Source organism: Aplidium turbinatum, chromosome 8 (assembly GCF_918807975.1).
Source record: "Aplidium turbinatum chromosome 8, kaAplTurb1.1, whole genome shotgun sequence".
Taxonomy (NCBI): domain Eukaryota; kingdom Metazoa; phylum Chordata; class Ascidiacea; order Aplousobranchia; family Polyclinidae; genus Aplidium; species Aplidium turbinatum.
The window spans coordinates 4,778,347-4,800,941 of NC_137479.1; the positions used below are offsets into that span (position 1 = coordinate 4,778,347).

General features: G+C 38.1%; 1 protein-coding gene across 2 annotated transcripts in view; it reads left to right on the forward strand.

Moving 5' to 3' along the window:
* The window catches only part of LOC145775936 (atrial natriuretic peptide receptor 3-like), a 32,012-nt gene extending 9,417 nt beyond the window's left edge, over nt 1–22,595 (forward strand). The window contains exons 2-10 of one of the 2 annotated variants that reach the window (XM_082587346.1): nt 4,838–5,064; nt 6,607–6,750; nt 9,681–9,883; nt 12,257–12,448; nt 14,909–15,116; nt 16,318–16,486; nt 20,511–20,652; nt 20,965–21,046; nt 22,015–22,595. In XM_082587346.1, coding sequence (XP_082443472.1) covers nt 4,838–5,064; nt 6,607–6,750; nt 9,681–9,883; nt 12,257–12,448; nt 14,909–15,116; nt 16,318–16,486; nt 20,511–20,652; nt 20,965–21,046; nt 22,015–22,111 — 1,464 coding nt within the window. In that variant the 3' untranslated portion in view covers nt 22,112–22,595. Of the gene's footprint in view, nt 1–4,837; nt 5,065–6,606; nt 6,751–9,680; nt 9,884–12,256; nt 12,449–14,908; nt 15,117–16,317; nt 16,487–20,510; nt 20,653–20,964; nt 21,047–22,006 lie in introns of both variants that reach the window. The other variant, XM_082587347.1, reaches the window with a different exon arrangement.

The following is a 22,595-nucleotide window of genomic DNA, read 5'->3' on the forward strand; positions in this document are numbered from 1 at the left end:
TCAGGCCGATGGGGCATGTGTCGGCGTCGGAGATGAACGAATGAAGTCTGGTGGTACTTGACTTCCATTCAGAATTCCATTTATGGTCTGCCCCAAGTAGCCGCAGAGTAGTCTTGTTCATCAGCTTCGTTGATCAGTAGTTGAGCGGCTGCCACGAATGGGTGTCTTGATTTCATCCGACAAGGGTGCTCGTTTGGGGGAACAGACATCTTGTGGTGGAGAAGATGTTAGGCTCCAGTGCCTGTCGGCCGAGAGACAGAGTGGTTTCTTCGCGACGAAGCTCAGCAGGTTGGATGCCAGCGAAAATGGGGAGATTGTTCAATGGTGTGAGACGCAGGCATCATTGAATCTTAATTTTTTTCGAGGCTGAGCCATTTTCACTTTTTGTACTCAAATTTAGATTAAAAATTCAATTAGTAAAGTTATTAGTTTTTGGCTAATTTGACTAATGCTAAAAAAGCTAAAAGTTCGCAAAGGCATTCAATTCAAAACTTAAATCAGTAAACGTAAACAACTAGCCTTAATCAACTTCGCCTAACTCCTTTTTAGTCAAGTATATTTCGTAATTTTGTTCTTGATTTGGTAAACATGAGTGTTGTAGGAGTACGTCACCACTATGCACTCCTTGATGTCACAAAAGCGATGATGATGGCTATCCCTCGTCTTCGAGGATGATGGCCTTCGCAATAAAAAATAAAAGCTAACGGTGAGTTCTTAAATGGCTAAAGAGTCCAATCCTCGCTTTAAAAGTTCGGTTACATTTGGTACATTTAAGATCCTTTTGGAGAGTTGGTTTTGGGTGTGATTGTCTTTCTTTACTTTTCAGTGAGTCTTTATACCGCTTCTTTTGTCCACCTACTGAACGCTTACCTTTAGCCAATTCCAAGTAAAACATTTGCTTAGGGAGACGCTGATCTGGCATTCGCACTACATGCCCGCACCATCTGACTTGGTTTTGAATAATACGGCACTCAATGCTTGTTGTTTCAGCTTCTTCTAGCACGCTCAATTTGTTCTATTCGCTTCCCAGCTGATATTCAGAATTTTGCGCAGGCAGCGTTGTTGAAATCTTTCAAGAGTTGTAATGTGGTTTCGGTAGGTGGTCCAGGTTTCGGAAGCATATAGTAGTGTTGTGATAACTACTGCATTGTAGACGGCGAGCTTTGTACTTTTTCGTATGTTATGATTGTCAAATATTCGTGAGCGAAGTTTTCAAAAAGCGGTACTAGCACAATTTAACCTATGTTGTATGTCATCCTGAAGGTCAACGCTATCAGAAATTTCACTTACGAGGTAGCAAAAGTGTTTCACATTCTTTAGAGGTGTACCATCGAGAAGGATTTCTGGCAGAGCACTGGTACCATCTTTAAGAAGTGGTTGAAAGAGGACCTGAGTCTTGTTGACTTGAGTAATATTGACGCTAAGTCCAAGCCTCTTGCATGCTTGAAGGAAGGCATTCAGAATCTGCTGTAGGTGGTTTTCACTCAGTGCTGCTACACACTATACAGTTATCATCGGCATATTGAAATTCCATAATACTCCGTGTTGTAGTCTTTGATTTACTTTTAAGGCGGGCGAGGTTAAAAAGCTTTCCATCCATGCGGTAAGATATTTCAATGCCAGATGGAAGGTCATGGTGGACTATTTCCAAGATAGATGCAATAAAATTTACAAAAAGAGTTGGTGCTATTACGCAGCCCTGTTTCTCTCCAGAGTTAACCAGGAAAGGTTCAGAACTGTTGTTGCTGGTCTGGACTCTGGCAAACATACCATCATGAAGAAGACGCAGAATACGAAGAAATTTGTCTGGACATCCGTATTTAGAAAGTACATCCCACAGTAGATCTCTTGGGACGCGGTCGAAGGCCTTAGAGAGGTCAACAAACGCCATGTACAGTGGTTGATGTTGTTCACGACACTTTTCTTGCAATCGTCTGAGGGAAATATCATGTCTGTGGTGCTACGCGATGGCCTGAAGCCAGCCTGAGATTTTGGGAGAATCTTCTCGGATATCAGTTTGAGGCGATTGTGCAAAATACGTGCTAAGATCTTGCCAGCAGTTGCTAACAGAGAAATCCCACCATAATTACCACACTCTGGTCGATTACCTTTGCGTTTGTATGTGATGATGATATTAGCATCTTTGAAATCAGATTGAGCAATTTCATTTGTCCAGATTTTGATTAGCAGTTGATGAAGGTTATGTTGGATTAAACTGCCACCTACTTTGTAAATCTCTGCTTGGATTCCATCAGGGCCCGCTGTTTTGTAGTTTTTCATAGCCATGATGGCAGTTTTGACCTCTCCGAGAGATGATTTCTGAGAAAGAGAGTCTTCTTGTGTCATGTTGGGAATGATGTCAATCACGCATTTGTCAATAACAGCTGTGTGGTTGAAAAGCTCCTCAAAATATTTCTTCCATCGAGATCTTATTTCGGCTTCGCTCTTAAGTGTTGTCTCTCCATCCTTACTTCTCAGAGGGGATTGTGCATGCGTGGATGGTCCGTAAACTTCTCTCATTGCATTAAAAAAGCCATGTGTGTTATTGGCATCTGCCAGCTGTTGCATTTCGTGGGCTTTCTTTTCCCACCACTGATCCTTGAGAATACGAGTAGTTCTTTGGACTTCAGCCTTACATTGTTTGTACAGGTCACGTTTTATATCAGATTGAGAGTCATTTTGGAGCGTGATAAAGGCTTCTCGCTTTCTATCAATTAGTTTCCTAAAAACTTTATCGTTCTCATCGAACCAATCTTGGTGGTTCTTCTTGTTATGACCAACAGTTTCTTTGCATGTGTCGTGAATAGCCGTTTTAAGGTGATTCCAGCAATCTTCAACAGAGTCAGAAATCGAATTTTCCTGAAGACGAGTTTGGAGGCACTATTGAAAAGTCTCACGTGACTTCGTGTCCTGAAGAGCTTCAATATTGTATTTTTGTGGAACTTTTGTTTGATCGTGGTATTTTAATTTAGTATGCAGTTTTATCTTATCGATGCAATGAGACGATGGTCTGTCCAGCACTCATCGGCTCCAGTGACAGCTCTAGTAAGGAGCACATCTTGTTGGTCACGAGATCTTACAATTACATAGTCGATGAGATGCCAGTGTTTTGACCGCGGATGTTGCCAAGAAAGTTTCAGGCGGTTTCTTTGGCGAAATAAAGTGTTGGTTATCACCAGGTTGTGCTCTGCACACTTAGTGAGAAGAAGGGTTCCGTTAGAGTTGACCTTCCCCTCTCCCTCTTTTCAAATTGTGCCTTTCCAGAGATCCACTTGTTTTCCGACTCTTGCATTAAAGTCTCCAAGAAGAATAACTTTGTCTTCTCGTGAAGTGTAGGAAAGAACATGATCAAGTTGGTTATAGAAAGCTTCCTTGACTGCATCCTCTGCATCAAGTGTAGGGGCATAAGCACTGATAACAGTTGCATGTTGATTGTTGGCCAGTTGGATTCGGAGTGTCATCAGACGAGAGTTTATTCCAACTGGCTATTCTGTCAGTTTTGGGAGGAGGCATTTTTTAATCGCAAAACCTACGCCATGGATTCCTGGATGTACAAGATCATAGCCCTTCCAGAAAAAAGTAAAATTGCCACATTCTTCCCTTAGTTGACCCTCTCCAGCTCTCCTGGTTTCGCTAAGAGCCACGATGTCAAGTTGAAATTGAAATCAAGTTGAAACGGTGTAGTTCACGAGCAATGATAGCAGTTCGTCTCTCTGGCCTGTTTGAGCTGGAGTTATCCATTGGAGTCCTAACATTTCAGGTTCCAAATTTCATCGTTACATATTTTGTTTTTCGACCGCAGGTAAGGTGAACCCTCTGGACGCGTTTTTCCAGACAGGTTGAGTTGAAGTGGACTATGTTCCGGGGACCTTTTCTAGCCCCTTCCCTATTCAGGGTGAGCAGAGTGGATCTTAAAGATGGCTGCTCAGTCGTGATAACTGCTACCGAACATCTCTCCTACTTCTTCCAAAAGATAGAGTGACTGAATCAAGTTACCACCACTAACGTGTCGAGTCCGCACTAGAAACTTCCAGCTTTCACTTGCCTGTTTCCGTTATGCATTATCGATCGCCGTTAGGTTTGAGTGTTTTGCGAAGACGCCTGTGCGTGAGTTGATTAGCGTGGACTTGCTGGCGCACACTCAACAAGCACACGTAAACTTGACAAAGCCATCAGCTTTATCCAATGGCAAGGCAAGCCAAGACGATTGTAGCTGGTGGCATGCTGCAGCCTTCATTCGCCTTCACAGTCGTTGAGCTTGGCTGGCTTCATCCGCCTGTTCCGCCGTTGGGGACTTGAGTACTTTGAACTACGTTTTGTCTGGCCTCTACCTTTGGACCAACCTGGCATGGGTGACCCTTCTGGGAGCAGTTAGCTCCCGCCAGTACAGCTCTAGAGGTCACTGAGGCACGCAAACTCTCTCACCACGTTAAGGTAGTAGTCCGAGAGAGAGACAAAAGACAAAAGCGATAGAAACAAAACAAAGGTTATCACAATGAAACGAAAGGCCAAACTGTGTTGAGGGATGCCAAGCCAGCTTACTAAAATATATCATTTAAGTTTGGTTTGGAAAATAAGTTGCCTGAAAATTTTTACTTTCCACAAAATTCTTTTCTTCCGGATCCCGTTAATTTTTTTGGAAGGTGCTTCGCGGTCCCAGAAAATTGTCTCGCGGACCCCAAAAGGACCGCAGACCTCACTTTGAGAACCACTGGTCTATAAAGTTGTTAGTTTTCAAGTTATTTAGAGAAAAATGTTTTTCTACTCATACCCAGTGGCAGCTCCATGATAGGATTCACACTTAAACTTTATAACTTCATGTCATGCTTACATACAGAAATCAGCTATCAGCGTTGTCTACCAAGACACCCAATGTGATCCGGACTGGGCACCCCTGGCAGCGTCAGATATTCATGATGTCAGTTTGTTGGAACGTTGCAACGACACTGGAAATAGTACGTTGGATATCGACGCCATCATTGGCCTGACATGTGACATCACCTCCGGCCACGTGGCCCCTTTAGCAAATCATTGGAGCTGGCCTCTAATCTATCCCGGTGTCAGGTAGTTTACTTCACGATAAAATTAATTACAATATGTATGTATGTCAATGTATGTATGTCAACCGATGTATGTATGTCAACAAGACATTTATCGACTAGAGCTGGGGAACACCTGAATTTGAATTCTATACAGAAAAGCGCAATTAAAGATCACATTTTTTCATGTACAGAATGCCAAAATAACGTTTCTATCAAGCAGTTTGAGATCATGTCTAGAGGCAGGTCTGAGTATCAAACTAAGATCTTGGAAGCCCTGTACATAAAACGTCACAATCCACTTTTAAACAGACAATAATATGCTTGCGGCTCGTCTTTCTTGCTCTCTGTATTTTAAAATTAGTTTTTTCGCACCTTGCCTTTTTACCATATCATGTGACCTGTTTAACACCTTTTGATGCAGTTACCTTTGATTCTCGTGGAGCCTATATCGTTGAGTTTGAGCTAGTCAGAAGTACTGTGCAGTTTTTTGTCTTTTTCTGTTTATAGATTTAGTTAACCATTGTATTTTTTTCAGATGTAGTTAATTTGTATGTATGTTATTCCTGAAGAGGACATCTTGTGATGTCGAAAACGTTCGATACTTAATTTGTTGCGTAGTTTTATGTTTATGTAAATGTAATAAACTTGAAGATGCTAAACTTGATCACGTTGCTCGGCTTCGTATGCCTATGGTTAAGCTTTATATGCTATCAAATTTTTTCTTGTTTTTGTTTTTTTTAAGTTGTGTATTTGCAACTAATAGTAGTTTTTCATTATTCTGTAAACGTTTTATAATTTTGATAGATTTACCTTAACAATTAATTATCTATTTCTAGACAGCAAATTAATTCTTGTTTGCTATGGTTCAACATGGCGTTAAATCAAAGTAAAGACTGATTTTATTGCTGGGTTTAACTTTCAAAACTATTTTGTTAACTGAGAACTCTCCCTGGTCATTTTTAATCTAGTCCAGAGGTCACCAAGCGTTTTGAGAAAGGAGGTTACTTGTTTTAGGTTACTATAAGAAAATATCCTCGTGTGCCGGATAATTATTTTATTCAAAGTTCTGTAACCTGTGGTAGTCATTCAGCACAATAGGTGTAATTTATTCAGCTGTAAGCAACAATTGACACAACATTCGGTTGTTGCAGGTGCATGGGTTGTCAAGCAAACACATTATTTATCACGATCTCCCAAACTCACACATTGGCTATATAATCTTTTGGAAACAACTATTTTGAAAACGTTTTAATAAATAATAAAATTGAGTAAAAAATCAATGTAAAATGACAGATTTTTCTATCTGGGTTATTATCTCAAATAAGCAGCATATAGTTAAAAAAGTAGAAGGAATAGGCCTAGCTTTTTTTAAATTGCTATTTTCTCTAAGTTTTCGTTTATTATAGCCATCTATGATTATGCAACATAATTATTGCATTTTTGAAAAAACTCTGTCATTAAACGTATAGAAAAAGTATTTGCTCGTTACTTCATCGATTACTCTATGCCACCACACAACAGTATTTTTTATACAGCCAAGCTCATGTATTTGTACTTCCTGCAGGACAGCAACTTATGATAAGAAGAAAGGATTGCTATGTTGTTCCACAATGGTCAGACCTGGAATCACCGCAGCAGACTTCGGGAGTTTCATGATTTCTTTGTTCAAAAGATACGACTGGAATACCTCGGCCATAGTTTTCACTTAGTAAGGTCTCATCGTTTTCAGTCTAAGGCTAAAATTGAATGTTCAAGTTTAAAAAAGCGTTGATTTTAAAATTTTGCAGTTTAATGATGAAATCGTCTTCCTATGCAGCCTAAAATTATAATGTGTAAAGTAAACGAATCAATTTGGTCAACCCAAGCTAAACTGTACAGCATCGTTTGATATTTGCTTGTTTTAGGTTTTAAAGTGTCAACCTCCATCTTTTACGTGGATCTTTTTTGATGTTGAAATTGTTTTTTTACTCAAATCTTTAATTAGTTCATAGTTAATTTCTTACGCAATGAATCGTCATCGAAGTTTACTGCGAGTGCTCGGCAGTAAAGTTTGTGCTCGGCAGTGAAGTATCACAAGTTTTGAGAGCGTTGTACACTGTACAGATACTTCAGTATAGTCTACCCTCAGTAGCATTGCACCCCTAATCAGGGGCTTTGACAGGGGGGTCTAGGTGGTACTTTTGGACCCGGGCCCGGAATATTTAAGGGGCCCGGATTTAAAAGATTTGCCGCGACTTCAAACATTATCAAGATCTTATTATAATCAGATCTAAAGGAATTGCCATCAGAGGTTAAAACAGCCCCTTAAGCCGTCAGATGGTGAAGTATACCGGGCCCCCTTCTGGGTACCGGGCTCACTTCAGCTTTGTGGTGCTAAAATAGCCACTTCAGCCACCAAACAGTAAAATAAGAATTTAGTGTAGTCTAGTACTGTATAGTGATTTCCCTAACCACGAATATTTCCTTAACCACGAATAATATTAACCCGAAACACGAATTTCAAAATATACAAGCTAATGTTTGTTTAAACTTAAAAACTGAAAAGGCACAGGTAAGACTAAAAATTAAACCAAAACCGCTTTTCAGATTGCAGCAATCATCAAATGTTTGAGTTAGGCCCAACCATGGCCACCTAAAGATACGGCCTGATTTGTCACATTTTGCATAAACTTTCAGGTTTTTCTAATTTTGGGCGAATGTTTAAATAAATTTTTTCTAAAAATTAGATTTTTACGCTTTCTTTATTCTTTTCCCCAGATGACACAATAGGTTTTAACATCCTCATATCTTGAAAAACAAAAAAAATTTGATTTTGTAGATTTTAGTCAGACTGTTAATTTTCAATAACAGTCTGATTTTGCGTTTTTCAACTTACTTTTTCTCATTTGCTACTGGTTCCACAAGGCAACAAAAAAGTTTTTTGTCATTAGGAAACCGCAAAAAATAAAAACATCTCAAAAAATGTCAGTCAAGCACTAGCAGTAGCGTAATCAAAATCTGCAAAATGTGACAAATCAGGCCGCATCTCAAGGTGGCCATGGCCCAACCTTTCCCAAATCAAATTGAAAAACTTTCTGACTGTCTGCACTAACTTTGCTGTAAATTGTCTTTTGGTGAGCCTAGAATGACTAGTGAAACATCAATGGAATCGGAAAGTAATAATCTAGCGCCAGTAATATAAAAGTTCAAAAAACAATTGCTATAAATAGAGATAGCAAGTTTCGCGGTTCGAGAAATTTTAAGATTGCGCAAGATCTGTTAAACAAACATGTTTTTGACATATCGGGTTTGATTTATTCCTATTAATTTTCTACTTTGAACGGCATGTGCCATCACTATTTTAAGAGCACCTTTATATTCATAACATTGTCGATGAAAGGGGCCCGAAAATAAATTGGTACCGGGCCCGAGAAATCTTGTCAATGGCCCTGCCCCTAATTGATGCTACAATGACACCATTAGTGTTTTGAAAATTGTTTTGTACTTGTCATGAAATAAATACAGGTTACTTTGTGGCTAAATAAACCACTCAGCACTATGTTAATTGATGATCTGCTTTTAGATAAATTGCAAAACTTTGTAAACAATAAATAAGTTATATGCTATGAATACAACAAAAAATTGCTCAATACCAGCATAAAGCCAAGCAGAGCGAATTACATCAAATGTAGTTGCCATTCTTGCGTTTCCATTGCAAGGATAGATAAATGTAAAAGTTTCTATTCAAAGAAGCTAATACCCGCATGGTGGGATGGCAATGGGATGGCGGTGGGATGGCGCAGCGGATAAGGCGCTCGCTTTCCAATCATGCAATCCTGGTTCGACTCCCGGCTTATGCTGGTTGTTGACAAACACCGCTCACCTCTACCCAGGGTGTAATAAATTGGGTGGGCGTAGTTGCTGAAGTAAAGGCGGCCGAGAGAAAGGAACTGGCCACCCTACTCTCCTTAGTGCCGAAGGCTTAGTATAATGAGAACCTCATCCCCCGATGCTTGGATTCAAGTATGGGACTCACCTTTACCTTTAATACCCGCATGCAAAATAAACTTTACCTCGTTTTCGTAATTGTGTATTTTCAGCCCAACTAAGCTCTTTTTTAAAACCTACTGTTTATATTTGACCATATTTATCAACGTTTAAGAATTGAAATTAATGGAGGCTCAGTTCAAGTTATTTTCTTGATTACTACAAAAGTTTTGAGCAGTCTTTATGTTAATTAGGAGAAGATAAACACAAATAGATTAAAGTGAGACACTAGAATGACTAAACACATGCATGGCCTATCTATCTTTTTTTGCATGGAATAATTGCATTTGTTTGCGTTTTGAGGACAATACGTCCGCATTTCTACATCTTTGTTGATTTTTAAAATACAAGTAGCATACCCTAAGCCCGCACGGGTAATATAATACAACGAAGAGAGTTAAGGAAAAGAGAAAGTTTACAAAAATTAAGAGAAATAACTCGTTTTTTCTCAAGTCAGTAGAACGAGACCAACTGCTCCTGACTGATTCAGTTACTTTGCAAATATGCTGTTACTCTTAAATCAAAATTAAATAGTCCCCCCATGTTTCCAGCAACAGACTAGATTTTTGAATAGTTCTAATATATTTCAATAATTTTTCATACTTTTTGTAGCTATAACGGACACGGAGCGTCATTGGAATTTAAACGAAATACCGACTGTGGTACGTTAGTGATAGGAGTAGCTGACGCTTTCAATGCCGTAGGTTGGCTAAGAAGTAGAGGATTTTTTGAGGCTATCCTTCGTACTACAGACGCCCTCATGGAAAATTCTGCCGAAGAAATCTTAAAAGACCAAATACGGAAGTTGGCGCGAGGTAAAGCTATAAGTTTTTTTAACATTTTTTTGGTTGAATATTTAGTTTAGAACAGGGGTGGCCAACTTTTTTGACCTAAGATGTACTTTGTAAGTAATCACCCCCCTGAGATTTATCAGATTAGCGTCAACATCGCAAATTGGTACAGATCGTTATCAATCATCGACATGAGCGGTAACCATAATTTAATATGCCAACCTACATCTATTGAAGATTCAGGAAGATTAGCTTACCTGCTTCTCTTTAGCAAAACTAAAACTCGTAATATAGATTATATGTAGCCTACAAAAAAACTCTTTAGGTAGGCTAATATGCAGTTAACGAATACCAACATGCCAGTTGTTTAGCTTCACCAAAACCTAACCAGTGAAGTCGACACTACAGCATTGTCGTACATGCGCATTTGAACAAACCTTCATTTTTCTGGCAGTTGAAGATTTAGATTAAGTGGATGGGAGGGCAAGGAAGCTAATCTTCGTGTTCGCTTACAGGCATGCCTTTAAGTGTCTTGCCGAACACGCAGGCACATGTTTTAAGCGGTGTCGAACCGGTGCTTTTTCGAACGTCGAACCATGGCACTCACCATTCGGTTATGCAGGACTTGCAGGTAGGCTATCTCCTGTGGCGAGATAGAAAGACAAAAATTAAATAAAACATGTAAATTTTTGAGTTATGAAGAAGGGATATCGTTTCCTGCATTAGTGCAAAATCTGAGACTAAAAGGCAACGTTCTCGCATTAGTGTCACGATTTCTTTTTATCTCTTACCAGGAAAGGGACTTGGAAAGGTTCAATGACGTAGTTTAATGGGATATTACCGAAAGGCAGTCAATTAAATGTCGAATAGTTCTACTAGTGAAATGATAATGAAAATTTTTGAAGGACTTTAACGAATGGTTCAGCACTTCCAGCAACTAATCAAAGTAATAGTAACAGTGAACAGCAATAGATTCCAACGCTTACAACTATTAATCGAGTTTAACGTAATCCACTCACAGCTTCTCATACGATTCTAAATTCAATCAGAAATTATATTAGCATCAACTTTGCTTTACTCGTATTCAATAACTTCAACTTTCGATCAACAATAATCTTTGTGTTTATTGCCAACTACCACTACTACAATAATGATCTCTCATAATAAAAATGCAAATTACTCTACTATTTATAGCAGGTTGTTTGGTCTAGTAACTTCGAAAAAGTTACGTAATGTTACAGAACTCATTGTTCTGTCAAGCTGCATTGCAAGTAAACATCTTTGTGACGTCATAAACCCTGCATCTGGCAAAACATGAGAAGCAAGCAAAAAAAGCTTCCAGATTTGCTTGTAGGGTAGAATGTTTTAGAAATAGGCTACGTCACGTAATAAAGATTTCGCAATCAAAGATCCACTGGTAAACATCCTTATGACGTCATGACAAACGACATTTGGCAATTGTGAAAAACACAAGAATATTCCAGGTTTGCATTTTACAGAATGCTCTGGAAGTACGTTAAATAACAAAGATTTCGCAATCAAAGGTTACTACAAGACAGTAACAGATAATAACACATCGCAAAAGAATTCCGCAATCAAAACAGCACGCTCGGGTCAAGACACAAAGTAACCCGTCGCGAGGCTTTGTGCATTGATTGTGACAATTAGGAGTGTAGAAGCTAATTGAAAGGCGTAGGCAGGCTGCAAGGTTGCCATCAATTATTGTTGAACTGTGTAAATAGGTCGTCGTGGTTGAAACCAGGGCTTTGGAGCCGGAGTCGTGCATTTTCAACGGAGCTGGAGCCAGAGCTCTACATGAAATTCAAGTGGAACAGGAGCTGGAGCCAGTTGTTTGATAGCTCCGGCTCCGATGCAATTCATAAGATGCTGCTACTATTGGCTGAATTCACATAATTCAACAGCAACCCTTCATAAAATTAAGAATTGTTGCTTTTTTAGCGCCACCTTTTGTAACTTACCAAGTTGTTAGGGATTTTGACAGCAGAGTAGTCACACGTTCAATCGTTCATAGCTACAACTGATAGTAGTGACTGACCCATTTGATAGTTTTCACTCAGGTATTTAAATTTACTTCAAATGGTGTAAGCTATGCTTTATAAGTACTGTAGTTCTTGCAGCCAGTGATGCAGCAGGAAAGTTGTGGACATTGCCTTTGTTTAGTTTATATTGTTGGAGCCGGAGCAGTGGTATCAATGAGCTCAGGAGCTGCAGCTAATTTATGATAAAAGTGAGCTCCGGAGCTGGAGCAATTTAACATTTACGCCTGCTCCAAAGCCCTGGTTGAAACAGTGTAAAAATAACGTTGATGACTGCTGGGTTGTCTTATGGCTTAAAGTACCGTTTAAAATCAATTTCAAACTATTATCCATATTTTAGTGTCGATTTGGTGTATTGGACGTCGAGCAATGCGCAAGGTTATGCTCGTGGCAGACAAACTGAACATGACAAATGGGGAATACGTTTTCATTTACATGGATTTATACAACTCCAACACCAGTTACTTTTGGACTGACGATGACGATATGATAGAGTACGATACTTCAAACACAGATGATTCTAACTTCACAGGTACAGTATGAAGGCTGAAATGTATGCAGCTTAGTAAATGTTATTTTATTCACTATGCATTATGAATCCAGTTTAGGATGATGAGAAAAACAAACCGCACTTTTAAGCGCGGCTTTTCTCAAAGTGAGATGCAAACCGTGAATTTTTTAAGCAAATGTTTACAACCTTCAAGCTTTGTTTAACTATTTTATAAAATGCATTGGCTATGATAAACGGTGTACTGAAAAAATGGCACCGGAGAAAGTGGTAGGCTACAGGAAAAAATGGCACAATGACCTTTCCTTGCTGAATTTGGAGTTCAAGGAGATACTTTTCACATAATTTACACTAGGCATCTCCAAGGAGAATACTATGACCGATACCAGATCTCAACTGTGCCATTGTCCTGCACTCCTCAATGTAGTCTTGGCAGAAGTGCTTTAACCCTATTTCCTGTGGGGGGAGGGTCGGTGGGGACTTGGTACTTTTCAAAGCAATATCATTAAAGAACTACGCTATCCACAGCTTTGAAATTTCTTGACTTTTCCTAAAAATTATTCAAGTATTTATTCCGCTTTAAATGACGTTGCTATTGTCTATAGTTTTGGAGATATGGCATGATTTTCATAACATACTCTGATATTTTAGCTAGCCCTTTTGTTTCAAATTATACGGATTAATAGGATTACTGAGCGCCGCCGTGCGTGGAACTGCGACGCAGATATGAGTTGGTTTTGTTGTAAAGCTTTCAACCGTAATGATTCCGCCTTTTGTTTGCAAACTCGAGTTTTGAGTTGCTTTGATTAATCTTTTAATTACATCTGAGTTGCTTTGAAATTATCAGAGAGCATCCGATAAGCTATGCTCAAAAAAATGTAATTTTACGTTGTTTTCTATAGCGAATACATTTTGTTTCTAACTTATAACAAGAAGCAGTAGGAAAATTGTTGACAAAACTCTGTTTATCTCATAAAACAAACAGACTGATGTGGTAAGTTTCTTGATTTCTTGTCCGAAAGCAAGGAGTGCGTTCTTGACCCGCCAATAAACTTTTGCATGTACCTGTACACTTATATGAACATGAATATTTATGGATGTTGTGAAAATGTTTTATGAAAACTAGAGATTGATAGATACTGAAAAGAACTTGACACAGACTATCTAAACTGCTTGGCTTTTGTGGAAAAACACTCGCAGCTAAATTATTGTGCTTTGACAAGCATTGTGCATATTGTATCATCACTGAATCTTTACCTAAGTGGTAATTTTGCAGTTGCTTGAGAGATTACAAAATTATTTTTTTATACGAGGATTGAAAAGTTTTTACCTTCTACCAAAAAAACAACAACATAGATTCTACAATAAAATGTGCAATTCCAAAGGGAAAGGGTACATTCACCACTACTGAAATATCACAAGTATTTTCAAAATTCTTTTGGGTCAATAGACTGACATCACAAGTTCAGAGCCAATAATTTACTTGTGTTCTTCAAGAATGGACTACGGTAGCTTAATTTATTGACTAATTATTTGCTCTTTACTAGTGCACCAGTCCAATGCATGTCTTAAATGATTACAGATGACATTGACAATAAGTCTTTGTGCTCAGTCTAAAAACAGACAACATTCTAGACTAGTCCTAGTTGAAAATATAGGCTATATCATGCAGATGGCTGGTTCCAAAGCGCAACCAACATTCTAAACCAGTGGAAAAATTCTATTATTATGACTTCAAAAACAAAACTATTTTATTTATGTAATATTCAAGTTCTTTTTACGTGTTACACTACAGATTATTACACTACCAGTTAACTGACTATAATCAAACTACTAGGGCTAATTTCATTGCTAGGATCTCATTGCGGCATGTTTACATAGCCGAAACCACTTGATATCGGTTTCATTTCTGTTAAAACTACCGATGTGAAATCCAGACCGCCATGAATCTCACTTCGGTCGCCGCGTGTAAACAGATTACGCGTCCGCCAAACGAACCGAAATGGAAATCTTTCATTTCGGGCGCAATGAAACGTCATGTAAACGTAGCCTAACAGTATGATTAGCGTACAGCTTAACTAAATGATTTGAAACTTTTTTAGATAAAAATCTTTTTCATATTTTGTCTGGAAAACCCTAGTCTTGATTTTACAACGTGGGTTTCGGATAGTGAAAAATACACAAAAAAAACGGGTTTGGGGTTCGGGTAAACCCTAATTGCAAACACTTCTCGCTATGCTATAAAGTTTGTTTACATAAAACCTCTGTTCATTTTATCATTTGTCACCAATAAACAGATTCTGTTTTGATGACTTGTTTTCTTTTGTAACCTGTTTTGACGCCACAGTGCTCACTCATTATCATAGCAGCGCCACTGCCATTTGCAGCGCCATCAAGTACAATGACAGGATACGCGTCTTGTTTCGTGTGATGCGAAGTCTGTTTGCACTAAATCCCGTTTTATTATTTGTTACTCTCATACAGATCCACATACTGACGAGTACCTCCGAGCCTTGACAGTTGTCAGCCTACACACACCAACCAACGCAGAATACAAACAATTTTCTGATTCGATGAAGCAGGAGCTTAACAGCACAAGCAATGGAACTGTAATGGAATACAATGATTATGTCAATCCATTTATTAGTTATTACTACGATTCCATGAGACTGTTCATTTTCGGGTTACTGAGGTAAATTTTGAATCATACGACATCAAACAGTGCATTTCAAAATAAAAGATAATTTACTTGACAAAATGCTTAGGGTAAAAAAAAATTGATGAACACATGCTCATTGTTTGATTGAGTGGATCTGTTAAATAGTTACGTCTAAAAGTGAATCAAAAAATGTCATTAACCTCTCAAGTACATGTAGATCCATACAAACTGAAAATTACATGACTTTAACCCTTTGTATTTCTTAAAAGGATGATAAGCAATGTCTAATTAAAATGAACAGTGTCAGTTAACAATGTCTCTTTAGACATGAAGTAAAAAAGAGCTAAAAGTCGTGTAATTTTCACTTTGTGTGGAGCTACATGTACTTGAGAGGACAATCTTTTTCTTCTTCAATTGCCTTGCCTGAACCAGGTATCGACGGCGTCAGATGAATAATTAGACCAAATGTTCCAATTATATGTTGCATGGATGTGTTGCATGGTTGCACTTGTTGATTTATGGCATATCAGTTTGTATCCTCTGTGGATCTTTCTCTTGTATCATGGGTCAATCCTATAGATGCTTGCTGGTACACACCTTCATTTTCTTTGAGAACTTGGTCTAAATTTTGATTCTTGCGAAAGATATTGTAGATGTCTTTATTTAGTTTCGAAAAGGAGATAATGAATGAATACAACGCAACCTACGGTAGCGTCTGGATTCTGGAAGGACCCAGCTTCAGTGAATGTTTGTCTATGTTTGGAAATCTAGGGAAGAGTTCTTGCGTTTGAAATAATTTTAATGAGGTGTTTTTTAGTAACTTAGTTTCTGAGATACAGTTACACGGGTTTGGATGAGTTGAGTTTAAAAATCAAGAAGCCCACTTGACAACTATGCCATACTGTAAATGGGATAAATAGGGAAATTAACATTAAATACTGACATTAAATGTCGATCTATGTTTTGAAAACAGCAGTGAAGGGTAAAGTAATTTAACAAGACTTGAGTAGCTGCAACTGGTAAGAGATGGTGATTTAGAATAACAAGGCTGTTTGAAATCATATCGAATCGCTAAGCAGAATTTAAAAGTCGACGTTATTATCAAACAATTGACTAGTTTTTAGTGTCTTGACTGGTGATTCTCGATAACTTAGAGTGCATTCTTAGGAGCAGTCCAGTAAGTCTACATTTTAATTTTTGTATTTCCATTGTCAACATATGCGTTTTGTGGCAGGACAATTTGCAACGGATCGAACCGGTTTGACAACGGAGAAGAATTTATCAGCCGTTTGTGGGGAATTGAGTATGAAAGTCTTGGAAGAAATATAACGATATCGAAGAGAGGAGATCAAGAAATGGACTACTCCGTCTTGGATATGAATAACAAAACAAAGAAATTTGAGGTAGGTGATTTTATTTCTCAGTTTCAGTGCTATAGAATAAATTGCTCCATATCTTATGTGTATTGTTTCATCGCAGTAGAATGTCTTCAAACAAATGAAATGTGCACCAATATTTTCAACTGAAGTTGCCTACCCCCTTTGCTCTTTCTTCGAATGTTGTGTATAAATTTAGTTGTTTGCGTGACGCAAACCATACATACATTGGTATGTCAATCATACATTTGTTGACAAGGGCCGGGGAGCACTTAAACCCAAACTTAACAACCAAAAGTGCAATTAAAGAGCACATCGCCTCTTGTGAAACGTGCACTGACAATGTTTCGATCGACCATTTTAAGATCATCTCTCGAGGCTTTGTCTGATTTTCAGACAAAGATCATGGAAGCCTTAACCGTATTAAGACTGGGGCTGGCATAATATGCCCGCGTCAATTTCAAACGATTGCATTTAAATGGGCACACGTGCTAATAAGCTAAAAAAATGTTCACTTTTCCTAAGTATTACTTTGGCTAAACGAATTTAAAGTTTCGTGGCTGTACCTAATTCGGTTTGGGAGATATTCTACTGTTTTTAGCATGTACCTTGAAATATTTCATTGATTTGCTCCTGGAGTGAGAGCAGATTGCGCTTGGTTGGTTTCTTTTATAAAAAGAGTGAAAGATCAACAATTGTTTATCAATAATAAAGTGAAAATAAAGTTTATCAAGTGAAAGATCAACAATAGAGTGAAAGATCAACAATAGAGTGAAAGATCAACAATTGTTTATTCAAACGCACCAAACCGCCAAGCAAAGTCGCCTAATGAGCTTCGCGCGTGTAATTTGAATAGTTGTGAAGAAGACACTGCATGATATCCATCACCGGTTTGCGTCTGGCGTAAATGGCCTACAGTTACTTCTGTTTGTGACTGAAACAAAACCATTCATTTTACGCTGATTGAACATCATTGCACAATAAATCAACGCGAAAAGTGTGGTATTACAAGCTGTGAATAGAGTAGTTTACATGGACAAAACCGCATAGTGAAAATTGATGATATTTTTGATAGTAAACTTGTTTCATTTCGCAATCGTTCAACTTCAAATGTCGAATATTTAGAAGTCGACTTTTGATTGTTTTATCCACAATTTATATAGTATCGGCAACCATTTTTATTCAGTAATTTCTTAGCCGGCAAAACTGCGCCCATTATTTTGTCGATTCCTCGATTAGCGACAGCTATTAGGTGTAAAACATGAAGATTGGCGAATGGATATAATGAGAGTCTAAGCATTGCGACATTGTCAAGCTATAAGCAAATATAATTTATTATTCAATTTCAATGGGACTTGATTCTAGGTGTCTGGTAATGTTCAACAGTGCCAAACTTCAACGTCCTCAGTTGTTGAATTTACGTAAATATAACCGATTTTGTCGGCGGACATATTCTTCCAGGAAAATCCTACTTCAAAATTTGGTTGCTTTGTCTTTATCAGTTTTTCGTCTTTAGATGTACCTCTGATGTGAAATTGGCGAAATGAAGAAAATGTCGACAGAAAAAACAATATGTTGATGGAATGTATTTTGAAAATGAATTCGCATATGTATATGAAGGAATTTCGAACTAGATAAGCTGTACAAGTCAAATTATCACTTTAAAGCATCACTTTAAAAATTGGGCAATGGTAATATAAAATGCTATGAATGGTATATCTCTAACCTCATACAAGCCTGATGGCAGCAAGTGCCATGTTTTCATCGATTCAATATCATCAGCTGTTGAATCGATTTAATAATCGTCAAGTTTGCGATGTGCCGGCCAATGCTTGCACACGATAGCCTTGTTGGTTCGCAAAAATAGTGGAATTGTTAGCTGTGTAAGAATATTTTTTTTGCGGCTTGTTGCCAAATCTCCCTACATCTCAAGCAAAAGTTGTTTCCGATCTTCGTATCTTTTCAAACAAACTGAAGTCAAATAAACAATTTTTACGTCTAAGCACCGTGGTCAAACGTTGAGTCGATATAATAATGTCGCACTTTTGCGGGCTTGGATAATTACAGAATAAATAGTTTCTCGGCAGTTGATAAGCCGTTGCGGTTGTTAGTGTGAAAGAGACAGAATGCATAATGTGAAGTGGGATTACCGTGATGTCATTATCTCAAGCAGAGCAAGATAAAGCCTTGTTTCTTTATTATAATTTACATCTAACTTTGGCGATTTGATGCATATGTAATACTGTAAATCTGTTATAGCTATAGATATACATGATTCGAAGACACGTTAAAATTTTTTGGAAAGTCAGATAAACTTTCTTTCACTTGGTAAAATATCAAACTGACAGCATGCATATCAAAGGCGTAATAAACGTTCAAAAACCGCGGGCGCTTCACGCCCCCCCCCACAAACTAAGAAATCCCTTAAGAACCAAGTCTTAATACGGTTAAGAATCAAACGTAATAATCCATCTCTCAACAGGCATTTATTTGCCTTTGGCTCATCGTTCCTTCTGTGTGTGTTGTAATTGTTTGTCACATGTCTGTAGTTTACACATCATGTGATCTGTTTCCCGCTGCATAATTTACTCGAATCTCGAAATCATTCTTGTATCACTTGTTCAGTTTGTGCTTTTCCGTCCAGAGTGCCGTTGCAGTTATAGTGCATAGTCAAATTTATCTTATAATTGTCATTTTATGTATCTTGCAGATTTAAGTAATTCCTGACTATCAAGTTTCTCGTCCGACGCTTTATGTCTGATGCCAGCCAAATGAATTGTTTTCAAGATATTTTTGTTGTCACATTCCGGCTAAGTCAGTAAACGACTTCACAAGCGGATAGTTTAGTCAATTGTTGCAATCACTACCTAGTGATAGAACCACTTTCGATTCCGCCAAACTCCGGCCAATTTTTTTAACTTCTGACCGGAGGTGCATGCGCAAGCATTGTACGAGACTGTGGCCAGGTTCATGATCTTGGATAAATCTAACATTTTCCATAAAGAACAGTGGTACAACGTGATGCAAATTTGCAACATTGAGCTATAAAGGATCAAATTAAACTATTTTTTTGCTTCACTTCCCAAACATCTTTGTTGCGTATTGTTTAATATCAAGACAGTAGCCTATCCCATCGGGTGGATAGAATACATTATCAAATTTGAAATTTACCTAAAATTTTACTTCTAAATAGATCATTCAAAGGACCTTAAACAATAAACATTGCCATGAGGCACCTTTTAGAGCGCTTGATGAGAGTGGAATGCAACTGCTCCGTTGGAACATTATAGTATATATGAAGTAGCCAAAATGTTACCTCCAGTGCATCACTAAACAACAACATTCAATGTAAAAGATTTTCCATTTTGTATGGACGGCTGCTGTAGGCCTATCTCTTAGACTAGACGTCGGCTTATATTGTTTTGGATTGCTCATATCATTACAGAGCAATTGCTTGTTAAGTTCCGAGAATCTCAAGATGGACAAGTGACGACACTTCGTCGGTTCCATGCCACATCTGTTTGGTAAAATTTCTTGCTTTGCGATAAAAAAAGCAAAAGTTTCAATAACATCTGCTGGAGGCACCGCCTTCAGACTTGGTTGGTTGGTTTTGAATCTTTATCCTCAGACTGACAAAGCCTTGATAGGTTATTCCTGATAGTTTCGCATACTTGTAGAGGCTTTTGACGGATTACCGAGATTAACAGAGTGAAGTTTTCCGATTGTTGAAGTTTTGTTGCGAGGGAATTATTCCATTCACTAGGTGCCGCTACTTATAATTATAACTTAACCTTTTTGACCTCGGCTTTTTGCTTTCTTCATAATAATGATATGCATATAATGTGTATATTTACAGTAACAAGTCCCAAGAAAGATTGATTAAGTACCACTTTTAAAAAGTCTTTGGTATAACCCAAAAAGTAATCGAACCCACGTTTAGAGAGTATGTTGGACTTCATTCAACAACTTTTTCAATGGTACCGAGTGATACATTCAACGATTTAGAGTTTAGACGAATCCTTGTTGACTTCATGGCACACGCCTGTTACAGGTTGTGTTGACTTATCATGGCAGCACTGGGACGTTTGAAGAGCTTGGGAGCATCGACTGGCCTGGTAGTGTGGTACCTTTGAATGTGCCATTGTGTGGATATGAAAATGAACATTGCCAAGTGGTCATTGAGCCTGATAGAAGTAAGCGATGTAATCTTGATTCAATTCAATTTGTTTTTGGTTGTCCAAAATGTATGAAAGAAACAAACGCTATATAACAGCAATTATTCAGGAAATGAACCAGCAAAAACTTCTTTGTTATAATTTGGTACTTAATTCTAAGTTGACCTACTTTTATTTCAATTTGATTTAATGTGATATGGATAGAAGTAATAAAGTGTTAATTTAAGCAACCGGTAATTTTTTATGTCTTAAGTAAAACAACGTTTTATGGAAATAAGCTGGATGAGCTGTAGACAATGAATAAGCAGTCACACTTGAATGTATTTACAGCTGTTTACTATGTTCTTGGAGGGTGTGCAGGGTTTCTTCTTGTAGGCTGTGCCGCAATATTCATCATGTACAAGTACGTTCTGTTTGAAGTCAGTCCAAGCTACACATTATTATTAGGCTACGTTGTATATGTCGCACTAACCAGCCTTATAAAAATCATGGTTTAAACTATTATCGCTTTGGAATCGGTGTTCTAAACTAACTTTTTTGTTGGTGTAGACAATAAATACGCTTAAACTTAATGCTACATCAATATGGCAAGGCCTCAATAGTATTCTCAGAGGTGGCCATACGATACTTTAAAGTAGTGCGTTATCGCTACAATATGCCAGCTGCTCGCTACCAGCCGATGAAAAGTAGCTATGGTCTACCAACAATGTATAATGTAGTTGGTAAATGGTAGTACAGAATTAGGATATGAAAATTAATTATATAACAGTTGATTGAAGTTTAATACGAAGATTTATGAATTCTATGTTCCCTGCACTTCTCCTGCTGCGATTATTACGTTTTACAGAAGGCTACTCTAACCGGCACTACGACAGTTTATCGAACGACTATTGATCGAACGACAGTTAATCGAAACGACAGTTTATCGAACGACAATTAATCGAACGACAATTAATCGAAACGACTGTTTATCGAAACGACTGTTCACCGAACGACAATTTATCGAACGACAGTTAATCGAAAACCTAACCCTAGCATCAACCATAACCTTAACCCCTAACTCCTAACCCCTAACTTCTAACCCCGAACCCTAACTCCTAACCCTAACTCCTAGCCCCTAACCCCAGAGTATTCCATTGCATATGTGCTTTTTCGTTCGATAAACTGTCGTTTCGATAAACAGTCGGTCGATGAACTGTCGTTTCGATAAACAGTCGGTTCGATGAACTGTCGTTTCGATGAATTGTCGTTGGATAAACTGTCTTTCGATAAACTGCCGTTCGATGAACTGTCGTTCGATAAATTGTCTTTCGATAAATTGTCGCGTCACGACTCTAATCTATGTCTCCCAAAAACGTGTTCACATTTTTAGACTTCAAGTTTGTTAAGTTGGTCAAGTCACAAAGACAAGTTGGCATCTCTCTACAACCAGCGGGTAACAGTGGTCTCTGCGATGCAAAACTGGAAACCGTTCTGATGTTGCATAGAACTGAATTTAACGTGAGCTGGTACCGAAAGAAAAAAATAGTTCAATTATCAGATTCTATATCAAAATGTATTTTTGGACTGGAAATTGACACTTGACGCCATTTTATGCAACTACAATAAAGAAACGGAACTATCATCCACACTCTTGGCTCAGTGCCAATCTGTGTACGCCGCTGATACGACTTAAAATGAACTAAATATCCGCCTCTGAATCGGTAGACATGTGTTCGATATCGGTAATACTAAAGACATTTTAAAAGTGGTACTGAGTCTCATTCCTACATGGCACGTAGCACTGGAATAGACACGGGTCAAAATGTACGTACTCAGTTGTTCCTCTATACTGCTGTATTCAGTGTATTGATAATGTCTGCTCTTTCAGCGCTGAGGAGCAACGCATTCTGCAATGGATTCAGCGTTATATAAAAACACGCTTTTTATTATTATAAAATAAAGAAAAGATTTGGACTTTG